At 41.1% G+C, this 22,500-nt stretch overlaps 1 protein-coding gene across 1 annotated transcript in view; it reads left to right on the forward strand.

Moving 5' to 3' along the window:
• Positions 1 to 22,500, forward strand: part of megf6 (multiple EGF like domains 6) — an 87,662-nt gene that overhangs the window by 61,361 nt on the left and 3,801 nt on the right. The window contains exons 21-27 of the mRNA XM_048264711.1: positions 3,590 to 3,721; positions 3,843 to 3,971; positions 4,444 to 4,572; positions 7,687 to 7,815; positions 8,642 to 8,770; positions 10,006 to 10,134; positions 11,206 to 11,334. Of these exons, the coding sequence (XP_048120668.1) occupies positions 3,590 to 3,721; positions 3,843 to 3,971; positions 4,444 to 4,572; positions 7,687 to 7,815; positions 8,642 to 8,770; positions 10,006 to 10,134; positions 11,206 to 11,334 (906 nt within the window). The remainder of the gene's footprint in view (positions 1 to 3,589; positions 3,722 to 3,842; positions 3,972 to 4,443; positions 4,573 to 7,686; positions 7,816 to 8,641; positions 8,771 to 10,005; positions 10,135 to 11,205; positions 11,335 to 22,500) is intronic.

The raw sequence follows: 22,500 nt of genomic DNA on the forward strand, positions 1-22,500 counted from the left end.
GGAGGAGAGAAAGTACAGCCTGGTTGTTTGTAAGGACAAGTGTGACATCACTGAACAAGGCTGTATCTGGACAGTGAACAACATCAGCCACAGCAACACACTGCAGGTGTATGAGAGTCTGTCTGATAATCTATCTGAAGGCCTGACGACTTCGGTCCTGGACATCAAGCAGCCACTGGAAGACCACCCAGATGATCAAAGAGGCAAATTTGAGGTGTTAAAGTCCAACACCACAGTCCTTATTTCCAACAGAATGCCAGTGAATGAATACATTTACTCTGTCCTCATTTGGAGTGAGCATCAGTGCTGCTTATCAACATTTGTCAGTTTAGGTTCCAGTTCCAGCTTATGGTATTCTCCAGAAATATATAATCATCCCTTCTATAATCTTCACCCCAAGTTGCTCCGGGGACAATGTAATCCCTTGTAATAAAGATGACATATGTAAGTCACTTTGGACAACACTGTCTGCTAAATGAATAATTATGTTATTACTTATATTTGTATGTTATTTGGTTTGATAAATAAATGGTTATGATACCATGATCATGTACTATGATGATGTGTTTATTTAGTTTATTTTTATGTGTTTGTAAGTGTGTTAGTGTCTGATGGGCATTTATGTCACCAGGTTTAATTTGAATTTATTCAGGCTTTTTTAGGCTTGTTTTGGTAGGACCTAGTTTTAAATGACATCCTCAAATTCATGTTGATGACAACAGGCAGGGACATCATTGAAGAAAACCTATTCCTGATCATCCATATGTTTAAGCACAGGATCCAAATCGTTTCATCCATGTATCTAGTAATACTGCATGAAACATTATGAACTCTATAAAGTGAACAGGTGTCTATTGTAAGGGTTCATTTAATTAGATTATTATGTAAAAATAAACAGCTATGAACTTTTATAGTGCTGCACCACTAGAAGTCAAACTGCCTCATGCTTTCTCTGTGGGACGGAAGTCTCCTCAGAGTCAGTGATTGTAACCAAGGAGATGATATTCTCAACAGAAACCCTATCTTACTTCTGAGAATACTGAAAACTTCTACCATGTAGTACGTCAGAGATTATGCTCACTGATATCTTCTTGATGATAAACTGTAAATCATCTGTGGCCCTGCAATATTAGTGATATAATATTTTGTATGTTGTTATGTACAGCTACTTATGCATATTGAAGGGATTCATTTTTAAAGTAATGTTTGTGTTATGGCCGTTTAATGTTTGGCACTACTAGCAGTCAAATGACACTGTGCATGACTTGAGCCCCAGCCTGGACAACATCAGTCTGTAGAGCTGCGTTAAGAAGGTGTTTTTGTTGGTGGCTTTGCCAGGAGCAACATCCTCATTCACTTTTGATGGTATACAGTCAGGTGATATACTAGACACACATATGTATTAACACACACACATATACATATTATCACTCACACACACACACACACACACACACACACACACACACACACACAAACACACACACACACACACACACACACACACACACACACACACACTCCCTTCCCATTCTTTCCTTGCACTAATCTGGTCTTTCCCTTTTCTTCACTCTGTGAAATCTGTCTCCACTCTTACTGTGTCAGATCATACACACACACACACACACATAGACACACACACACACACACATAGACACACACACACACACACACACATAGACACACACACACACACACACACACACACACACATACACACATACACCACACACATGCCCCACACACACACACACACACACACACACACACACACACAGAGGGAGATGGAGAGTCTCAGCACACACTCTCTCACCACCCCTTGCCATTCCTTTTCCCTAAAACCTTGCCAGACCCCCTCCCCCACACACACTCTCTCTCTCTCTCTCTCTCTCTCTTACTCTCTCTCTCTCTCTCTCACTCTCACACGCACACACACACTCCAGACATCTGATAAAGGATATGCTAAAGCTGCCAAGCAAAGCAGGTCTTTGTTTTAGTCTGGGCTATGGCTGTAGACTGGCCTAATGACGGCCACTTAATAGCCCTCCTCAGTCTATAATCTACTCTTTATCATAGCCGCACACACACACACACACAAATAAACAAACACAGACATGCTAATGCTCACAAACTCACACACACACACACACAAACACACACACTGTAAAGCTCACATACTCTCTCTCTCTCTCACACACACACACACACACACACACACACTTACTCTCAAACTACATTTGCTCCACTTATTTGACCTTATCCTCCTATCTCAACCATGTGTAATGACTCTGTGTAAGTGGGGGGAGAGAGACCAGAGATGGCCGGCGCTCGCCGCTCTAAACTCTATGTATGTCGATGGTTGGCATTTCGCTTATGACACAAAGCAACTTTGCACAGTGTGTTGTGGATCTAATCAATCTGTCAGTCCGATGTACTGAAGATTTCATGTACTTGTTTACTATTTACTTTAATAACTGTGTATCATCTGTGAGGTACATCGTCTCTGAGATGAGTAAGGTGTGTGAGTGTGTTATGATGTGTACGATGAGAAATGCAGTAGTTTCAGTTTTAGTCTAAACTGCTTGTAATCATTTCCTGCAGTCTCAGAGATCATAGGTCATATACATACTTTATTATATGGTATGTTGGGTTACAGAACTAAATATCAACATTTTTATTTGGAAAAGTTATGCTTCATTCTTGTAATTAATTTATTAATTATTATACTTTAGTGGGCCTGATCATATGTAATCATACTACCACAGAAGCCATTATGATTATAATACTAGATCATAGGTTCTCAAAGTGCGGCCCGGGGGCCAATGGCGGCCCGCAGGCACATTTCTGGCGGCCCGTGATAACATCTGTAAAACTGTTAAAACTGTACTGTGTGCTTTAAAAAGAATGAATCTCCGTTTAGTGGTCGTCAGGTTTTCCTGTGGTGCTTTGGTAGCTACAATTGGCCCTGAATAAGGCCTATGCTGATAAGAAGCTAGGCACACTGAGCCTGTTTGTTCTAAATAAGTTTGTACTTGAAATGGACTGCAACCAGAACTGTTATATCCCAAATTTGTCTGTTGAGGGTAGAGAACCCCAGGGATTGTGTGTGCATTGCAAGTTTTGCCAGGTTTAGCCTCAGTTATTAATTAAAATGTGTTTAATGCAATAAATATAAACTAGAGATGCAACCTGGTCATTAGAATGATTACAAATGGATTTTCTTTTCTTTCAGTTTTTTTTCTCCCCCCACCCCTCAGTTCAATGTTGGGTTCCTGAATTGGCCCTCACCAATCAAAACTTTGAGAACCCCTATACTAGATGATTATTAACTTTATTATTGTATGATTAATACAGTATGTTGCAAGAACATTTTCATGAAGGGGAAAAAGGAAAAAGCCTCCAGTCTGTGTCTAGTGGCCTTGTACGAGTAGCCCTTTAATGCTCTGTCTGTGGGTTGTGAGCTTGTCCTTTAATGCTCTGTCTGTAGGCTGTGAGCTTGGCCTTTAGATAGATAGATAGATACTTTATTGATCCCCAAGGATCTGTCTGTAGGTTGTGAGCTTGTCCTTAAATAATGCTCTGTCTGTAGTTTGCCCGGAGTGGATGTTTGGCCCAAACTGCACCCAGGTGTGTCTGTGCTCTGCCCCACGCCAGCAGTGCCACCACGCCACCGGAAGATGCACCTGCCCACCTGGTTACTATGGGAACCGCTGTGACATCAGTAAGTGTGTCTGACTTTCAAAACAGCAAGGGTAATTGGTGTGAATAAGCAATGTGTCTAATGTGTGTGTGCGTGCGTGCGTGCTTGTGCGCGTGCGTGTGTGTGTGTGTGTGTGTCTAAGGATGTCGGGAGGGAACATATGGACCAAACTGCAGGCGTAGGTGTCGATGTACCAATGGAGGGCGCTGTGACTTTAAGACAGGGAGTTGTGAGTGCAAGCCTGGATTCCTAGGAGCCAACTGCAGTAGCTGTGAGTTAACTAACTATCTGTATGTATGTATGTATGTATGTGTGTATGTGTGTGTGTGTGTATGTAATGTATGTATGTATGTATGTATGTGTGTGTGTGTGTGTGTGTGTGTGTACCCTTTATGTTATATGTGGACAGTCATTCGTATGTCTGTATGTATTTATGTGTTTTTGTTTGTACCCTTTTTGTGATATGTTGTGTGTGTTGTTTTCTTGACTTTGAGTCTGTAAATAAAGTTATAGTATATATATCTATTAAGTTGAACTAGGGAAGAGCTTGAGATTTTGAAGAGATTTTGAAGAGACAAAATTATCTAATATTAGTCTTGTTTTTATTGCAGTAGCTTGACTTGTGCTTTTGGAAATGGCATTTGAAATGACTGAACATTTTCAAGATTTATGGGGAAAAAAACTATGAACTGAAGGTACCTTGACACATGGATCACACTCTCCTGCCCATTTGTCTTCCCCAGCTTGTCCAGCTGGCTATTATGGGAAGGATTGTGCTATGTCCTGCTTGTGTGGAGACGGTGGACAGTGCCATCCGGTGACTGGGAGGTGCAACTGCGCCTCTGGACAAACAGGACAGTCCTGCCAGGAAGGTGAGTTGCTGGCACTGAAATCCATATCTCTCTCTCTGTCTCTCTCTCTGTCTGTCTCTTTCTCTCTCTGTCTCTCGTTGTCTCTCTCTCTCTCTCTCTCTCTCTCTCAAATTCAAAGTAGCTTTATTAGCATGGCTGTATGGGAACAGTGCTGCCAAAGCTATTGTTACATACAACATAACATACAAGAACACAAGACCATTGAAAAAAAATAAAATAAATAATAATAATAATAATAATAATAATAATAATAATTAATACATAAAAGGGAGGGGGGAGGAACACATCAGTGTGGGGTTGGATATAAAGGATCTAGAATTAACAGCAGTAAAGAACAAGGGTAATAGGATGAGGTGTGTGTGTTTGTGCGTGCGTGTGTGTGTTCATGCGTGCGTGTGTGTGTGTGTGTGTGTGCATGCGTATGTATGTATGTATGTATGTATCACAGACACAAATTTGTTTTAGAGTCCCTCAGATCCTCACATTTCAAGATAAATTGTGCTGCTAAGGCAGCAGAGGGCCCTTCGCCAAGAAGAATGGCCATTTTTTCATTGTTTTCACAATCTTGAAAATGTGGGATACCTATTTGGAATCCGGGGAAGAATGTGCGTCTTATATTTTTATACTTTTCACAGTGTAGAAAGAAGTGGTCCTCTGTGTCAACCATCTCTGCCTGACAGTGACCACATATTCTTTGTTCTCTTGGCAGCCAGTCTCTCTCTGTCTTTTTCTCTCTCTCTGTTTTTCTCTCTCTCTCTGTCTCTCTCTCTCTCTCTCTCTCCTCTGTCCTCTGCCGTTCTAACTCTCTCTTTGTTTTCTCCATCTACCATATTTGTTAATGTCTTACCTCCACATTTCTCCGTCTGCTCACAGCTTTCTTCTCTTCTCTTCCCAAATCTCTCACTGTTTGTTATTGTGTTTATGAGCTCATTGCTACTGTTTCATGGACGCTAGGGCTGCTGATTTGTGTATTTTCCTCCATGGAGGTTTTTTTTAGAAGTAATTAGATTCTTTCATCTGCATTAACTTGTTTGCCATCAGTACCTTGATTTCGTATAGAAACACACACACACACACACACACACATGCACACGCTTGCCGTGCACATACACACACACACACACACACACACACACACACACACACACATGCACGCGCTTGCCGTGTGCACACACACACACACGCACACACACACAAACACATACACACTGTGAGTGATGTCTTCATATCGTCACACACACATACAGACACATATAGTGAGCCCCTGACTACATCTGCTAACGCTAACTCCAAAGTGTCTGGTTTTAGAGAATGCCCCCTCGCCCGCCCCTGGCTCATCTGTTTTAAAATAAACCCTTAGTTTTGCTGTGGCCACCGGCTGGCAACCAATCAGAGCGGCTGGCATCAGCCCGACCAACCAGGCACTCTCGCAGCACGTCTCTTAAATAAACAGCCCCCAAATGTCTCCATTATCACGATTAGCATGGGGCTGTTCAACACACACACACACACACATGTGCACACACACACACATGCACAGATAAAGACACATGCAAGTACATTAATAGACAGGCAGTCACCCCACCCAACACTCACACACTCTCACATACACACGGACACATATAGATACACACAGCAGAAAAGCATTTTTCACGCTAAAAGACACTGCCACACACTGGATAGCCTTTTACTCCACCTCTCCATCTAAATAATGTGGCCTATAATACATACACACACACACACACCCATGCACATACTTACACACACAAACACACACACACACCCATGCACATATTTACACACACACACACACACACACACACACACACACACACATACACACACACACCCATGTACACACAAAGTTTATTTAGGCCCCCATATCATTAGTGAGAAGTGGTCTGATCTGGCAGCACCATAAAAGAATAATCATGTTTCTCTGGGTAATTTAGTGTGTGTGTGTGTGTGTGTGTGTGTGCGGGCGCGCGCATCTTTGTGGTGTGTGTGTGTGTGTGTGTGTGTGTGTGTCTGTACACGCACAGAGGGATCGGTCTCTTTGATTCCCGTTTTGTTTATGTGTTCCTCCGCCAGTCCCATCGACACGGAACACGGCATCGCTGCTACTTAATCTCCACCACAAACATCTCACATGTAGACCAGGAGGAGGACGCACGTGCATACACACACACACACACACACACACACAGTTGGACGCAGAGATAAATCTCCACACACGGTATGCACACATCTTCCATACAGACAAACACACACACGGACACACACACACACACACACACTCACACTCAGAGACAGAGACAGTGAGACAGTGAAATAGAATAGAAATCCAGAGAGACGGCTCATGGAAGTTTGTTCTCTCGGAACGACTTCTTAAAGAGTGATATCAGGAACTTGATCCGCGCTCCCGTTCTCCCATGGAACCGGAGCGGAACATCTCTCAGCCACCCCTGTTGGGGGAACCCAGAATATTCTCTGTCTAAATATTGTGATTACGTGGGAACAAGGGGAGGATTAAAGGAAAGAGAGAGAGAGAGGGAGCGAGAGAGAGAGAGAGAGAGAGAGGGAGAGAAGAGAGAGAAAGAGAGAGAGAATGGGCATGGTGTCTGTCTTACTGTTGACTTTCCCTGCTGGAGCAATCAGGCCTGGTGTCTTTCCACATTGGAGGAGAGAGAGGAATTAGAATGGGGATTTGATTGGCATGAGTCAGAGTGGGAAAAAGAGAGAGGGAGCATGACAGAGGAGTGGAAAGGGTGATGAGAAGGGAAGGAGAGAGAGAGAAGGAAGGAAGGAGAGAGATGAGAAGAGAGGTGAAAGGACCTGGCCCTGAGCAGACTGGACTAGAGGAATGTGTGTATGTCTGTGTGTGTACATGTATGCCTGAGTGTGTGTGTAGTTCATTTGCATGCACTATTAACGTATGAAGTTTGATTATATTTGGTCATTTATTGATATTGTGAATAATGCAGAAAACCTAAGAACAGTTTCATTTATTGTGCTGTGTGTGTGTGTGTGTGTGTGTGTCTGTGTGTCTGTATGTTATGTGTCTTTCTATGTGTGTGTGTGTGTATGTTTGTGTGTGTTTATGTGTGTATACAGTTTGTCCCACAGGTCGGTACGGGCTGCACTGCCGCGGTGTGTGTGAGTGTGTGAATGGAGGTGTGTGTGACGCGGCAGACGGGAGTTGCAGGTGTAGCCTCGGCTGGACAGGTACTCACTGTGAGACAGGTACGTTGCTGCGCCTCCCACCACAGAGGTCAAAAGGTCAAAGTTCATACTGTAGTCTCACAAACCAACCAGTAATATAACTCTTTTCACCCAGGGTGAGAGACTAAAGAGACTACTAGTAATAATAAAAATAATAATAAACGTTATTACTATTTAATTAATAATAAAAGTTAATTCACACACAGAGTGCAAAGTGTGCATGCTACTGTATGAACGAAAGTGATCATGTGACATGTAGGAGAGAAGAGCTGACCCACTGAAGTTTGTGCTAAGGAGATCTTGCTCATGATATTATATTAGTTATTTAATTATGCTTTGTTAGACTTTGCACTTTGCATGGGGCGTAACTTAGAGCCCCAAAAGCCACAGACTAAACCCACCCTGCGCCGATGTTTATTTGGGCTTGTCAAAGTGTTTCCCCACTCCACCATGACTAAAGAAAACGTGGTGAGCCTGACGTGTTGTTCCTGCCTGTTAACTTATGGATGTCTAAGGTTATCCTTTAGAGAACCAGGGTTACCTTCATAACCAGAAGGCTTTCTCTAGTCCTGCTTTCAACATGTAGAGTGTATGATAGACCAATGGGAGACACTGTGAGTCCAGGACTCAGACAGCAAAAAGGGAAACTTGAGTAAGATGGAATGAGCTTATAAATTAAGGCAATATACATTTGTTTTATGTCAGACACACATAAGATATTTCTTCTTGTTTGTTTCAAGCTTGTTTGTCCTTGTAAGTTGCAACTTTCCTTTGCCATTGGTAGGTAATTTTGTTGTTTTTAAGTAGTTAAAAACAACAAACAAGTGCGTGTGTGTGTGTGTTACAGCATGTGAGCCAGGTCTGTATGGGCCAGGGTGTGAGCTGGAATGCCCATGTCAGAATAACGCCACATGTGACCGCCTCACTGGCCACTGTGACTGCTACCCTGGCTACTATGGCAACGCCTGCCAACACCGTGAGTGTAACAGCAAACTACTACCTCTGTGTGTGTGTGTAACAGCAAACTACTACCTCTGTGTGTGTGAGTGTAACAGCAAACTACTACCTCTGTGAGTGTAACAGCAAACTACTACCTCTGTGTGTGTGTGTGTAACAGCAAACTACTACCTCTGTGTGTGTGTGTGTGTGTAACAGCAAACTACTACATCTGTGTGTGTGTGTGTGTGTGTGTGTAACAGCAAACTACTACCTCTGTGTGTGTGTGTGTGTGTAACAGCAAACTACTACCTCTGTGTGTGTGTGTGTGTGTAACAGCAAACTACTACCTCTGTGTGTGTGTGTGTGTAACAGCAAACTACTACCTCTGTGTGTGTGTGTGTGTGTAACAGCAAACTACTACCTCTGTGTGTGTGAGTGTAACAGCAAACTACTACCTCTGTGTGTGTGTGTGTGTGTAACAGCAAACTACTACCTCTGTGTGTGTGTGTGTGTGTGTAACAGCAAACTACTTTTATTCACACACTTAAAGTCTCTCCCCAGCCTATATGTACTGTATACACACGTATAGTGTAATTAACTAAATGAATGATTATGTAATGATATAAAAAAGAAAAAAAACGTTTTGGAATCTCTTCAGACATCCTCTGACAACATACTCTCACACTCACAAATCTATGTAATGACACACAGTTTACATACGTTTTAAGATATTACTGGTACTGAAAGGCTGTATTATGGATAAAGTTAATACATCTGCAAAGTCCAAAGTCCTAATTAATTGATTGATTGCTCAACAGATTAAGTAGTTGATTGATTACTGTGTGGCAAAGGGGGGCAGGCGAGCTCATGCCAATGGTACCTGAGGCAGAGCACTGTTCCTGTCACACTAGCCATGGACAGTTTTTTTTTTTTGTCAACTCAACTATTCCGATTGAAAAAATTGTGTTATCTGTTTACATGGCGTACATTCTATTCCGATCATGTGCTCTCAAGTGCTTTAGTCTTTTATCAGAATAGCCGTTGTTGCCTACTTTTCCTTGAGAAGACACAGCAGTCAATCCGAATGACTAGGAACCGACTATACCACCTCTTTCATTCCTATTAAAATTCTGATCAGATCAGGAATTTTTATTCCGATTGAGGTGTTTATGTGACGATTTTTATTCCAATTGAGTCGTAATTCCATTTCTAATCGGAATAGAAGTATCCATGTAAACATGGCTACTGTTTTTCTCTTCCCCATTTACCCAGAATGCCCGGCGGGGCTCTTTGGACGGTACTGCTCACAGCAGTGTGACTGCAAGCACGGCCAGGTGTGTGATCACGTGACAGGAGAGTGTGTGTGCCCACCAGGCCTCCATGGACGTGGGTGTGAAAAACGTGAGTGATGTTGCCACACACAGGCCCGAATACATTCACTTAAACGGATCACACACTCTCTCTTTTGCTCTCTCTCTCTCTCTAATCCACATATCACATAATTTCATTGTAAGTAAATTATATCTTGTATCACAGCTATGTAATGTATATTGTGGAATCAACTACGTGTGTGTGTGAGTGTGTGTGTGTGTGGTGTTAGGCTTTTCTATATTAGGAGATCTATTCCTGAGTACATGGCTCTCTCAAATCCCTGTGACAGTGTATGACTCCGACACAAGGTGAAGGAGGAACAAAATGCTCTCGTGTTTGTAGAGTTGAGAATCACTGACTACAGCTGCTTTCTCCTCTCCAAAAACACACTCCTCTGGAGAGGTTTTACTGCACAGGGGTGGACTGGCATTTCCTGACAAGAGACTGCGCAGTGTGTCTGCCTGTGTGTGTGTGTGTGAGAGAGAGAGAGTGTGTGTGAGAGAGAGAGAGAGAGAGAGAGAGAGAGAGAGAGTCAGGCGTGCGGTGTATGAGTGTGCGTGTGTGTGTGCTTGCGTGCCTGTGTGTGTGTGTCAAGGGTGTGGGCCCTGGCACGTCTCTTGGTATCCCGGCAGAGGTGGTTACTTGATCAGAGACAGGTGTTTCCTCTGCCACTAATGAGTTCCTGGTGCATCCCTCTGCTATGTACAAATGTGAGTGTACCTGATGTGTAAGAGTTTCTCTATGTGTATCTGTACATTATGTGCGTGTGTGTATGTGTGTGTGAGAGAGAGACAGAGACAGAAAGAGAAAGAGAGAGTTGTTTGGTTGTGTGTGCATGTTTTTGGGAGAGAGAGTGTGAGGGAGTGTGCGTGTGTGCCAGGTAGACGTGGTTCTGTAATATGTGAGCTTGTCCGGTAGGTCTGTGGTCGCAGTGCTCATCTCTCACACAGCAGGAGATCAGCAGTGTGCTGAACAAGCAGTGTGTGGGGGGAAGCAGACCAACCTCTGTGTGTGTGCGTGTGCGTGATGTGTATGTATTTGTGTGTATTTAAAGAAAGATTGTGTAATACATAATCATAAACTCTGTGTGTGTGTGTACAGGTTGTGAAGCAGGCCACTTTGGGCAGGGGTGTGAGGGGAGGTGTGTGTGTGCGGAGGGAGTAGACTGCCATCCAGCCACAGGCCAGTGTATCTGCCCTCCAGGGAAGACAGGAGAACAGTGTGATGAAGGTACAGCACGCATGCCCACACGCACACACACACGTACGCATGTACACACGCACGCAAGCACACACGTGCACACAAACACACACACACGACACATTCCTGGCAAAACTACATCAGTATCAGAAGTTCTACAGTTGAACCTCTATGTACCAACCTAACTCTGTGTGGAGTTCCCTCCAGCGTCTAGTTCACTGCTGCATTCTCTCCACCCCTAATCTCTCTCTCTCTCTATCTATCGCTTCTCCCTTTTTCTCTCAGTGCAGTTCAGTTTTATTTAACAGTCAAACTGATTTGATTTAACAGTTGCATCTGTCTTTAGATCATTCAATAAATGCAAACATGATAAACTAGACTGCATTTCCGGCGGGAACTGCGAAAGTGTGCTTGCCCTGGTCCGGTCAGCAACGTGAGCAGACAGTGGCATACGCTATGCTGAACCTGGCTTGATCCAGGCATTGTAACGGTGCCTTTCAGTGTTGGAGCAGTGGCAATATCCCAAAAGCTCTAGGAGAGGGCTATTCAACTATTGGCTTGGGTTGAATGTGATTCGTTGGATTTTACCTTTGGCCTGCCTTGAATTTAGCTTCTATGACTGAGATCAAATCAATAAAATAAAATGACAGCAGTGATTGGCTGCAAAATAAATAATGTCACGTGTCTTGCGCCTCTCAAACTGGGCTATCAGGTAACCTACAGAGGAATTGAAATTATGAAATATGACCAAGGCATTAAAAAAAAGCTACTTGTTTGTCAGGATACTTTTTTCACTGATTTATTTTAAAAAAGTATGAGCTATGAGTGTGAATGTTATATATTCCATCCCACAAATTATGTTTTACTGGTTTATTTGACAAATACTCTATATGGATTTGCTCTATAAAGACATTATGTCTGTTTGGGATTGTTTTGTGAGCCTGGGGTTGTTTTGAGAGCCTATTGATGTAGCCTATCTCAGAATAAAGGAATACTTCATATTACTCTAAACCACCGTCTGTAAATCCACTGTATACTACTGTCTACATTGCACTATATTTCTTGACCTGTCTCTGTATGTTTCATCACCTTTCTATACTTTTGCCTCACATTGCAACACAGCTCAGATCTTTGGTTGCTATGAAGGCCAGTCGTTCTAAATGGATGGTTGCTATGGTCAAAGGCCAGTTCTATCTCTGCCGTTGTCAAGCAGACATATCGTAGAATTCTGATTAACCTTATCTTATTTAAAACATCTCTATTTTACTTATCCCACTTCCATACAGTGGGTCCCATTAAGAAGTGGCCACTTCATTCGCTTACAAGTGATTCACACAGCAGCATTAATAAATTAATCTGTCACCATATGCCTATGCTTACGTTTGCAAAGAAAAACATTTTAATTTGATCCACATGAAACGTTACATTTCATGTACATGTTGACAATGAGTAGGCTAGTTTTGGTTGTTGGTGGTGTTATTGCATCCCTTAGTTATGCCTACAATGCAAGTTCCCTCGCGATTGGAAGCTCCTGTAGACAATAGTAGACGCATTTCAAAACATCGCGTTAGGAGTCCTTGCCACTTCTTTTAAGCCGTCACAGACGTAGGGGCTACTTTTAGGGCTAAAGTGCTTCGTGAATTACTGTTAGTAAAAAAAAATAGCAGTCCTAAAGTTACCGTGGATCTAAGTTACGAAAGTGCAAGCATCTCATATCAAATGACCATGGCATTACGCTAAACAACATAAATCCCAATTAGCAACATAGCACTACATCTCCTCCTCCCTATAGCTAGCCACACAAGAAATTAATGATACTAAATCTCTGCTTAGCATGCTTCTCCGCTTAGCATTCTAATAACAGAAGGGGCACATTTATGTTGACCACTACAACATGACTCATTATGTCTGTAGCGTTAACTGTATAAAACACTTACTTTCATAAAGGACGACACCATCCAGCACATGGAAACCGATATTTTAGGTTCTTGGCCACAAACTCAAAAGCGTGTCTCTCTGGGCCCTGTTCTAGAATCTTTGCTCTAAAGGCTGTGTTGCTAAGGCAACATCAAATAAACGAAATGATAGTCTTTCAGTATTAAATGTGTACGTGTGATTCCGAATGGATGTGTGTGGTTTGCAATTAGAATAAACAAGAAATAACATTTCCAATAATTTCCCATGATAAATTACATAATATTTGCACCTTCCTTACTTGGGAATCTCACACCGTATTTCAAGTAGGCTACACTAGTGAAATGTAATACAACGTTGCCACCTAGCGTTCAGATAGTTCTAGGCTATTTAACATTAACGTGACATTGATTGTTTATTCTTTTCGTCAACTCCATGCTTTTAGGAAAACAATCTTTTTATCATAGTACCCTCTTCAATGAACGATTACCAGCTCGTTTTTGTAACAGAGATAGCTGTTTATTATCCCTAGGTTTACAGAAACACCTATTCATATTATCGTAGCCTATGGAGTGCTGCCGACCACTGTTCATTACGCCCAGAATGCCTTGCATGTCTTTACAACAAAACAACACAGTAAAACCTAAATGCCCGTAAACATATGCATTTGCATAGTTGTAACATTTTAATAATACTCTCCCATCATGATATGTAACAATAATGAAAAAATTTAATTTGAATACCGTCAATGTGAAAACAACTCTATTATGTAAGCTATATATAGCTACTGTTCTCCTTACTATTTCAGTTAAGTAAGTCCATACTATCCCATGGCAGAGCAAGGATTTCATGATTGGGCAAGGTTGCCTGGAGACATTGTGTCTGCTCTGAGACATTGTGCATACATGGAAGGCATTGTGATAGAAGGTGAATGGTGAAAAGGTGAATGGTGTGAGTTACCAAATACCCGTGGGTAGTTTGCCAAATGATGGAAACTTTTGGAATTTTTCTTTTTTTTTTTGCCTATGCACCCTCACACTGGAGTCCCCAGTTCATATACAAAATTTGGTATCGATATGTGACAGTGTTCCTGAGATATGGATCGACTTCCTGTTTCGGACCGCCGCCCGATTTCGTTTGGCTGTGACGGGCAAACGCTTTCGAAAATCAAAAATCCTTCCGCTAACATTTGTGAGGCTTGGTCCAAGGATAACGTGACGTCAAGTTTCGTTGGCGTTCGGACCAAATTTGTGACCTGTGAAAATTTTGTTTCGCTTTCTGTTCAATCCAATATGGCGGACGAACGGCACGCCCACCTGACGTCATCTTCGCGATCAACTTACACCGGTACTGACCGGACGTTTTAAAGTTGGAACGATGTCTCTGTCTCAAAGGGCCTAGGCGCTAGGGCTGACAAAAAATTAGGGAGACGGGAAAAATAATAACTAGACTGCATTTCCGGCGGGAACTGCAAAAGTGTGCTTGCCCTGGTCCGGTCACCAACGTGAGCAGACAGTGACATACGCTATGCTGAACCTGGCTTGATCCAAGCATTCTAACAGTGCCTTTCAGTGTTGGAGCAGTGGCAATACCTCAAAAGCTCTATTCAACTATTGCCCGCGGGGTGAATGCGGTTCGTTGGCTTTTACCTGTGGCCTGCCTTCGAATTTAGCTTCTATGACTAAAATCAAATCAATAAAATAAAACAACAGCAGTGATTGGCTGCAAAAATAAATAATGTCACGCGTCTTGCACCTCTCAAACTGGGCTATCAGGTAACCTAGAGAAAAATTTGAAATTATGAAATATGACTAAGGTATTAAAATGCTGCTTGTTTGTCAGGATACTTTTTCACTGATTTATTTTAGAAATATGAGCTATGAGTGTGAATGTTATATATAACATCCCCTAATTCTGTTTTACTGTTTATTTGACAAATAATCTATATGGATTTGCTCTATTAAGACCTTATTTCTGTTTGGGATTGTTTTGAGAGCCTATTGATGTATCTCAGAATAAAGGAATGTCCACAACATTAGTGATGGGGTTTTTTTTTGTGTGTGAATGTATTTTACTTAACTCATTGAATGTAGCTGGATACTCATGAACGCATGTCTCTAACAGCCACAATAGGAGTAATTTTAGCAACACCGTATTTTGTGTGGCCCATAACGACCCAGTGGATCATGAAAATGTGCCAAAATTCACATTCCTTGCTTGTTGGTACATTAATCCCATTCAGATTGCCACTTATCTGAGATGTAAGAGTTCAGTATAGGTTTAAGGTCTGGGGCAGGGATTTGACATTCTGTGACTTCTTCATTGAGGGCTTGCTTAGCAGCACTGTCCGCTTTCTCATTTCCCCTCAGACCAACATGGCCTGGGACCCAGCAAAAAACTACACTCAAGTTCTGGTTCTTTAGACGTTCTAATTGATCAAGCTCAGCTTTTGGTTGTACTTTTTTGCGTGACATTAAAGCCTACTGGAAAGATTTTTAATTGCTATTTAATTGAATGCAATTTACTTTTACGATTAAATCAAATTAATTTATCCCTCTCACCCATAGTTTTCTATTTATTTACAAATGTACATAGGCCTACTGTAATTACATTTATACATAGTTATTCTACTGATCTTTATACTATTCATCCTGCACATAAACTTATTCTTACTACTCTTATAATGTTGTTTCTGCACTACAATGACACTGTTTCCACACTGCACATAGCTGTATGTTATGTACATATCTGTTATAAATTTGTCATATTGAATATCCATATTTATTCTGTTTTATTATATTCTGTTAATACACTGCATATATCTATATTATTATTTCTACTATTATAATGTTACTATTACATACATTATTCTACTTATTGTATGAGATAACTGCTAATACACTGCACATATTTATATTTAATTCATATTACTCTAAACCACCTTCTGTAAATCAACTGTATACTACTGTCTACATTGCACTATATTTCTTGACTTGTCTCTGTATATTTCATCACCTTTCTATACTTTGCATCACATTGTATGCATACTGTAGCTACATGAATCACAGCTAAGATCCTTGGTTGCTATGAAGGCCAGTCGTTCTAAATGGATGGTTGAATGCTATGGCCAAAGGCCAGTTATCTCTGCCGTTGTCAAGCGGGCATATCCTAACTGTCAGACACCAAACAGGACGAGGACCACAAAAGCGTCACGTTAGAATGTTTATTTAAGGGTTGGGGGTTACAGGGGGTTTCAGGGGTTCGGGAGTTCCAAGAGTCTGCGTGTGTGTGTTCCCCAATAGCCGAGCAGCAATGGCAGGAGCTGGATGATCCGGGAAGTCCTGGGGAAACACGCACACAACAGCAATTGAAACGAAGCAGCAGTACAGTCAAGGGCTAGGCTGTATTCAGAGAAGAGAGACGGAAGGCAGGTCAAGATTACGGGGCTGGAGATCAAAGAAGTAGTCGAAATGGTCTGGGTTCACAGGCAAAAGAGTAAGAGTCGTTTTCCAAGACAGGCAGGTAACTGGTGCGGGTTTGCAGGACGATCTGACAAGTGTGGACTGAAAAGCAAGGCTTTATATACCGGGCATGATGAGTGGTGAATGCAGTGCAGCTGGTAGGTAAACGAGGGTGAGGCAGAGCAGAGCAGGAACAGGTGGAGGTCATCAGACTTTAATCAGCGTGTGTTACCAGGCAGAGAGAGAGCTCATGACACTAACTTTATCTTATTTTAAACATCTCTATTTTACTTAGCCTACTTCCATACAGTGACTCCTATTAAGAAGTGGCCACTTCATTCAAGGCTTACCGTGATTCCAGCAATATTTTTATATTAATCTGTCACCACATGCCTATGCCAACGCGTTTGCAAAGAGGAGAATCTTTTCATTTGATTCACAATGAAACGTTACATTTAATGTACATGTAAACAATGAGTAGGCTACTTTTGGTTGTTGTTGGTGGTGTTACTGCATCCCTTAGTTATGCCTACAATTCAAAATTGTTCCCTCGTGATTGTTAGACGCATTTCAAAACATCGCGACGTGAAATGCCACCACAAAACATTGTTTGTGAATCGGTCTTATTAGGAGTCCTCGCTTAAGCTGTCACAGACTCAGGCGCTACTTTTAGGGCTAAAATGCTTCCTGAATTACTCTTAGTAAAAAAAAATAGGAGTCCTAAAGTTACGAGTGGCGAAGTTACTGTTGTCAGCTTCTACAAGCATCTCATATCAAATGACCATGGCATTACGCTAAGCAACATAAATCTCATAACGTTACAGCAACATCTCCTCCCCTATGACCTAGCTAGCTAGAAGCTAGCTTCTAGCCACACAAGAAATGAATGATGTTAAAATCTCCGTTTAGCATTCTAATAACAGAAGGGGCACAGGACCACTACAACATGACTCATTATGTCTGTAACGTTAACTGTATAAAACACTTACTTTCATAAAGGAAGCACACCATCCAGCACATACACATGGAAACCGATATTTTAGGTAGCCTACTTGGCCACGAACTCAAAACGTGTCTCTCTGAAGCTCTGTTCTAGAATCTTTGCTCTGAAGTCTGTCCCAGTTGCTAAGCAACATCAAATAAACGAATAGACAGTCTTCCAGTATTAAATGTGTACGTGTGATTACGAATGGATGTGTGTGGTTTGCAATTAGAATAAACAAGAAATAACATTTCCAATAATTTCCCATGAAATAATTTCCCATTCTCAAATTACATAATATTTGCACCTTCCTTCCTTGTGAAGCTCACACTAATTCCACCGCATTTAGTGAAATGTAATACAATGTTGCCACATAGCGTTCATAGGCTATTTAACATTAACGTGACATTTCCTAAATTCTTTCGTCAACTCTATGCTTTTAGGAAAACAATCTTTTTATCACAGTTCCCTCTTCAATGAGCGATTACCAGCTCGTTTTTGTAACAGAGATAGCTGTTTATTGTCCCTAGGTTTACAGAAACACCTATTCATATTAATACGTAGCCTATGGAGTGCTGCCGACCACTGTTCATTACATGGCCCAGAATGCCTTGCATGTCTTTACAACAAAACAACACAGTAAAACCTAAATGCCCGTAAACATATGCATTTGCATAGTTGTAACATTTTAATAATACTCTCCCATCATGATATGTAACAATAATGAAAAAAATTTAATTTGAATACGTCAATGTGAAAACAACTCTATTATGTAAGCTATATATAGCTACTGTTCTCCTTGCTATTTCAGTTTGTAAGTCCAAACTATCCCATGGCAGAGCAAGGATTTCATGATTGGGCAAGTTTGCTTGGAGATTTTGTGTCTGCTCTGAGACATTGTGCATACATGGAAGGCATTGTGATAGAAGGTGAAAAGGTGAATGGTGTGAGTTACCAAAAACCCGTGGGTGGTTTGCCAAATGATGGAAACTTTTGGAATATTTCTTTTTTTTTTTTGCCTATGCACCCTCACACTGGAGTCCCCAGTTCATATACAAAATTTGGTATTGATATGTGACAGTGTTCCTGAGATATGGACGACTTCCTGTTTCGAGCGCCCGCCCGATTTCGTTTGGCTGTGACGGCAAACGGGAAAAAATCAAAAATCCTTCCGCTAACATTTGTGAGGCTTGGTCCAAGGATAATGTACGTGAAGTTTCGTGGCGTTCGGACCAAATTTGTGACCTGTGAAAATTTAGTTTCGCTTTCTGTTCAATCCAATATGGCGGACGAACGGCACGCCCACCTGACGTCATCTTCGCGACCAACTTACACCGGTACTGACCGGACGTTTTAAAGTTGGAACGGTGTCTCTGTCTCAAAGGGCCTAGGCGCTAGGGCTGACAAAAAATTAGGGAGACGGGAAAAATAATAATAAAACTTAAGAAGAACAATAAGTGTGCTGCTTTGCAAGCACACTTAATAAAACTTAAGAAGAACAATAAGTGTGCTGCTTTGCAAGCACACTTAATAAAACTTAAGAAGAACAATAAGTGTGCTGCTTTGCGCTAACACTAAAAAAAAATATAACCGCAAGCAGTGATTTCACGGGTCCGAGCAAAACGAACATGAGGTAGCATAGCTTTTAGTTTTACATATGCTTTGATTGTTTGGGCCCAATTGTTCAAAAGAAACGTAATCGGATTTCGGTTATCGGATTTCAGTTACCAGATTTTGGCTATCGGATTGGATCAAATCTTGAAAATGGGTTGTTCAAAGGGAAACAAGGGTCTTGAAATTGGATTAGATCACATAATCTATTCTTGGTTTTGATCTGGATAAAACCTTCACTTTGTGTTGTTCAAAACTTTTGAGTTGGATTGGAATAAATTTGATGCATAAAATTAGGATTACCCTGTGCTGTAACATTAGTGTGCTAACCTCCACTACCTAATAGTATTCTAACAATACCCTATTCTAGTGTGCTAACCTCCACAACCCAACAGTATTCTAACAGTAGTATTCTAGTGCGCTAATCTCCTCAATAGTATTCTAACAATACTCTATTCTACAGGACTATGCATTTGTCATGGATAAGATGAAGGGTCTGATAATGGAAGGCAGTGTTTCCCACAGAATGGAATTGTATTTGTGGTGGTAGGTGAAGGGGGGTGGGGGTGGGTTCAGTGTTGAAGTCAATAAGATGAACAGCCTATAATTATGCAGTTATACTTGCCTTGCACAACAAGTCCTGACAAGTAGCTGTAACGTAGCAAGTAGCTGTAGCTGTAATGTGCTAACCTCCACAACCCAACAGTATTCTTAAAGAAGGCTCAATGGTATGAAGTGATGACACAGAGATGGCAGGTTTCGGTGCAACACAAGTGAACTTTATTTGAGTTTCAATTCATCTGTTCTTTTGTTCTTTACTTGTATGTGTGCTGCATCAAAGAGGAAACAAACAGAAAATGGAGTAATCAGTGAAATGGGGTAAATCAGTACAGATCCCAACTCACAAACAAACCAATTGACATTTGAACAATAAACTGAAATCATATGGCTATATAAGGTAAAACTAAACAATACTTGACATCCCAAATCAACCAACATCACCTAATCATCTCTCACATGAGATTCCAACACACCAAACCAACAAAGACCTTAACTTTACACATGATGGCAGAGCTACTCTACAAACTGATAAACATGACAAAAGTCATAGTGAGGGTCATTAAAGTGATGACTTACGTTAACTCAAAGACACACACAGAGCAGGACACACTGGAGTGCTGGGTTGAGATGAACAAAAGAGTGAACTGAGGGCGAGCAAACAATTTATCCTGGTCTGAGCCCCTGCTCCGGAGCTACAGGGTTTCCCAGCAGGTAAACTGGGTTAGGTGGCAGAGCCAAACAATCCTGCAATTTCTCCACAGCACTTTTACCTCAAGCCCTCCTTACACTGACAGACTTTGGAAAGATTTTCAAAGATTTGAAAAAAGATTTTTGAAAGACTACAGTCTCAGACCCTCTCACATCTAAAGACAAGTAGTAGAGTTTTAAGTCACAGACTATGATTTTGCAATGACTAGGGATCTTGCAGGGTCACTATTTACAAGACGATTCCTTTAAATTATTACCCATTGTGCAATAGATAAACAGGAACTGAAAATTATAGCCTACTAAACTCTAACGACTAAATATGTATAAGAAACAACAAATATTATAAGAATAACAAATAATTATAGGCTACAGCTGTGTCGGAGTCAATAAGATAAACAGCCTATAATTATACAGCTATACTTGCCTTGCACTACAAGTCCATATTGACAAGTAGCTGTAATGTTATAGTGTGCTAACCTCCAGAACCCAACAGCATTCTATTCTAGTATGCTAACCTCCACAACCCAACAGCATTCGAACACTAATGCTTCAAGTGGGATTTGAACTCTCAACCTAAGGATCACCAGTACAAGGCATTATTTCACCGAGCCATTGTCAATCCTACATGTTGGCCATTCACATTCACATGGTGAAAATGTGTATTGGTAAACACACAACAAGAAAAACTCCAAGCATACATTTTTACAATAAAATGAAGGGCTTTCCTAAAGGAGAGTACACCTGAAAACTTTTTGAAATTCTGGGGCAATTAGACATTTGTAGAGATGAACACTAATGGATGAAATATAAATATGATAGACGTAATGATGAAGGAAAAATAGTAAACAAAGAAGTTCCCCTAAATGTCAGAGTGTCTCGGCATTCTGATTCTTGGCAACTAATGACTGTGTAAGTTGATTGCCTGATGTCATTCAGGTGCTGTTCAATGGTGTGAATCTTCAATAACCAATAGCATATGCAGGTTGAGCCTCTAGCTCTACCAGGATTCGAACTCTCAACCTAACAAACACCAGCACTAGGCATTATCCCACTGAGCCACTGACAATCCTACATAATGGATAGTCACATTCACATGGTGAAAATGTGTGTTGGCAAACACACAACATCAAGAAAATTCCTAGCATACATTTGACAATAGAATTAAGGGCTTTATAAAATGAACCTAATGATGGTTGTATGATTGTTATCCAAGAAAAAAAATTACTCATATAGGAATATAGGTGATATAGGATAAATGGGCTGAGTGGTCGAACTTTATTGGCCTATATCTCTGAAATGGAGCAACGAATCCAAATTATTTTGTCAACTTTTGTGAGGCTTTGTCTAAACATTGTCTGTGAGAATTTTGGTGAAGATTTGATCATTTTTGAAGCCTGTGAAACTTTCTATGATGTTTGGCTTTTCTCTGAAATTGTGGCAAAAGTAAACATTTTTAGAGCATAAGACCAGGGTGACAAAGATGCATCTGAATGTAGAGATTAATATGATGAAAGAATTTTGAGTCTAGGTCAATCTGGTAAGGAGAAATAAGCGTTTTGACAAGAGCGCCACCTTTGGGTGCAGTACCCCAAATTTTGGGTTATGGGTAGTGGGGGGTACTGGTAACAATACTTGAAAATATCAAGTTTCTAGGACTTACGGTTTATAGGAATATAGGTGATCTAGGAAAAAAGGCCTAAGTGGTCTAACTTTATTGGCCTATATCTCTGAAATGGAACAAAATATCAAAATTCTGAGCGATAACTTTTGTGAGGCTTGGACTAAACATTGTCTGTGAGAATTTTGGTGAAGATTTGATTATTTTTGAAGAGTGTGAAACTTTTTTTAATGTTTGGCTTTTCCATGAAATTGTGGCAAAAGTAAACATTTGTAGACCATAAGACCAGGGCCAAAAAGATGCATCTGAGTTTAGAGATTAATATTATGAAAGAATTTTGA

Source organism: Alosa alosa, chromosome 15 (genome assembly GCF_017589495.1).
Source record: "Alosa alosa isolate M-15738 ecotype Scorff River chromosome 15, AALO_Geno_1.1, whole genome shotgun sequence".
NCBI lineage: Eukaryota > Metazoa > Chordata > Actinopteri > Clupeiformes > Clupeidae > Alosa > Alosa alosa.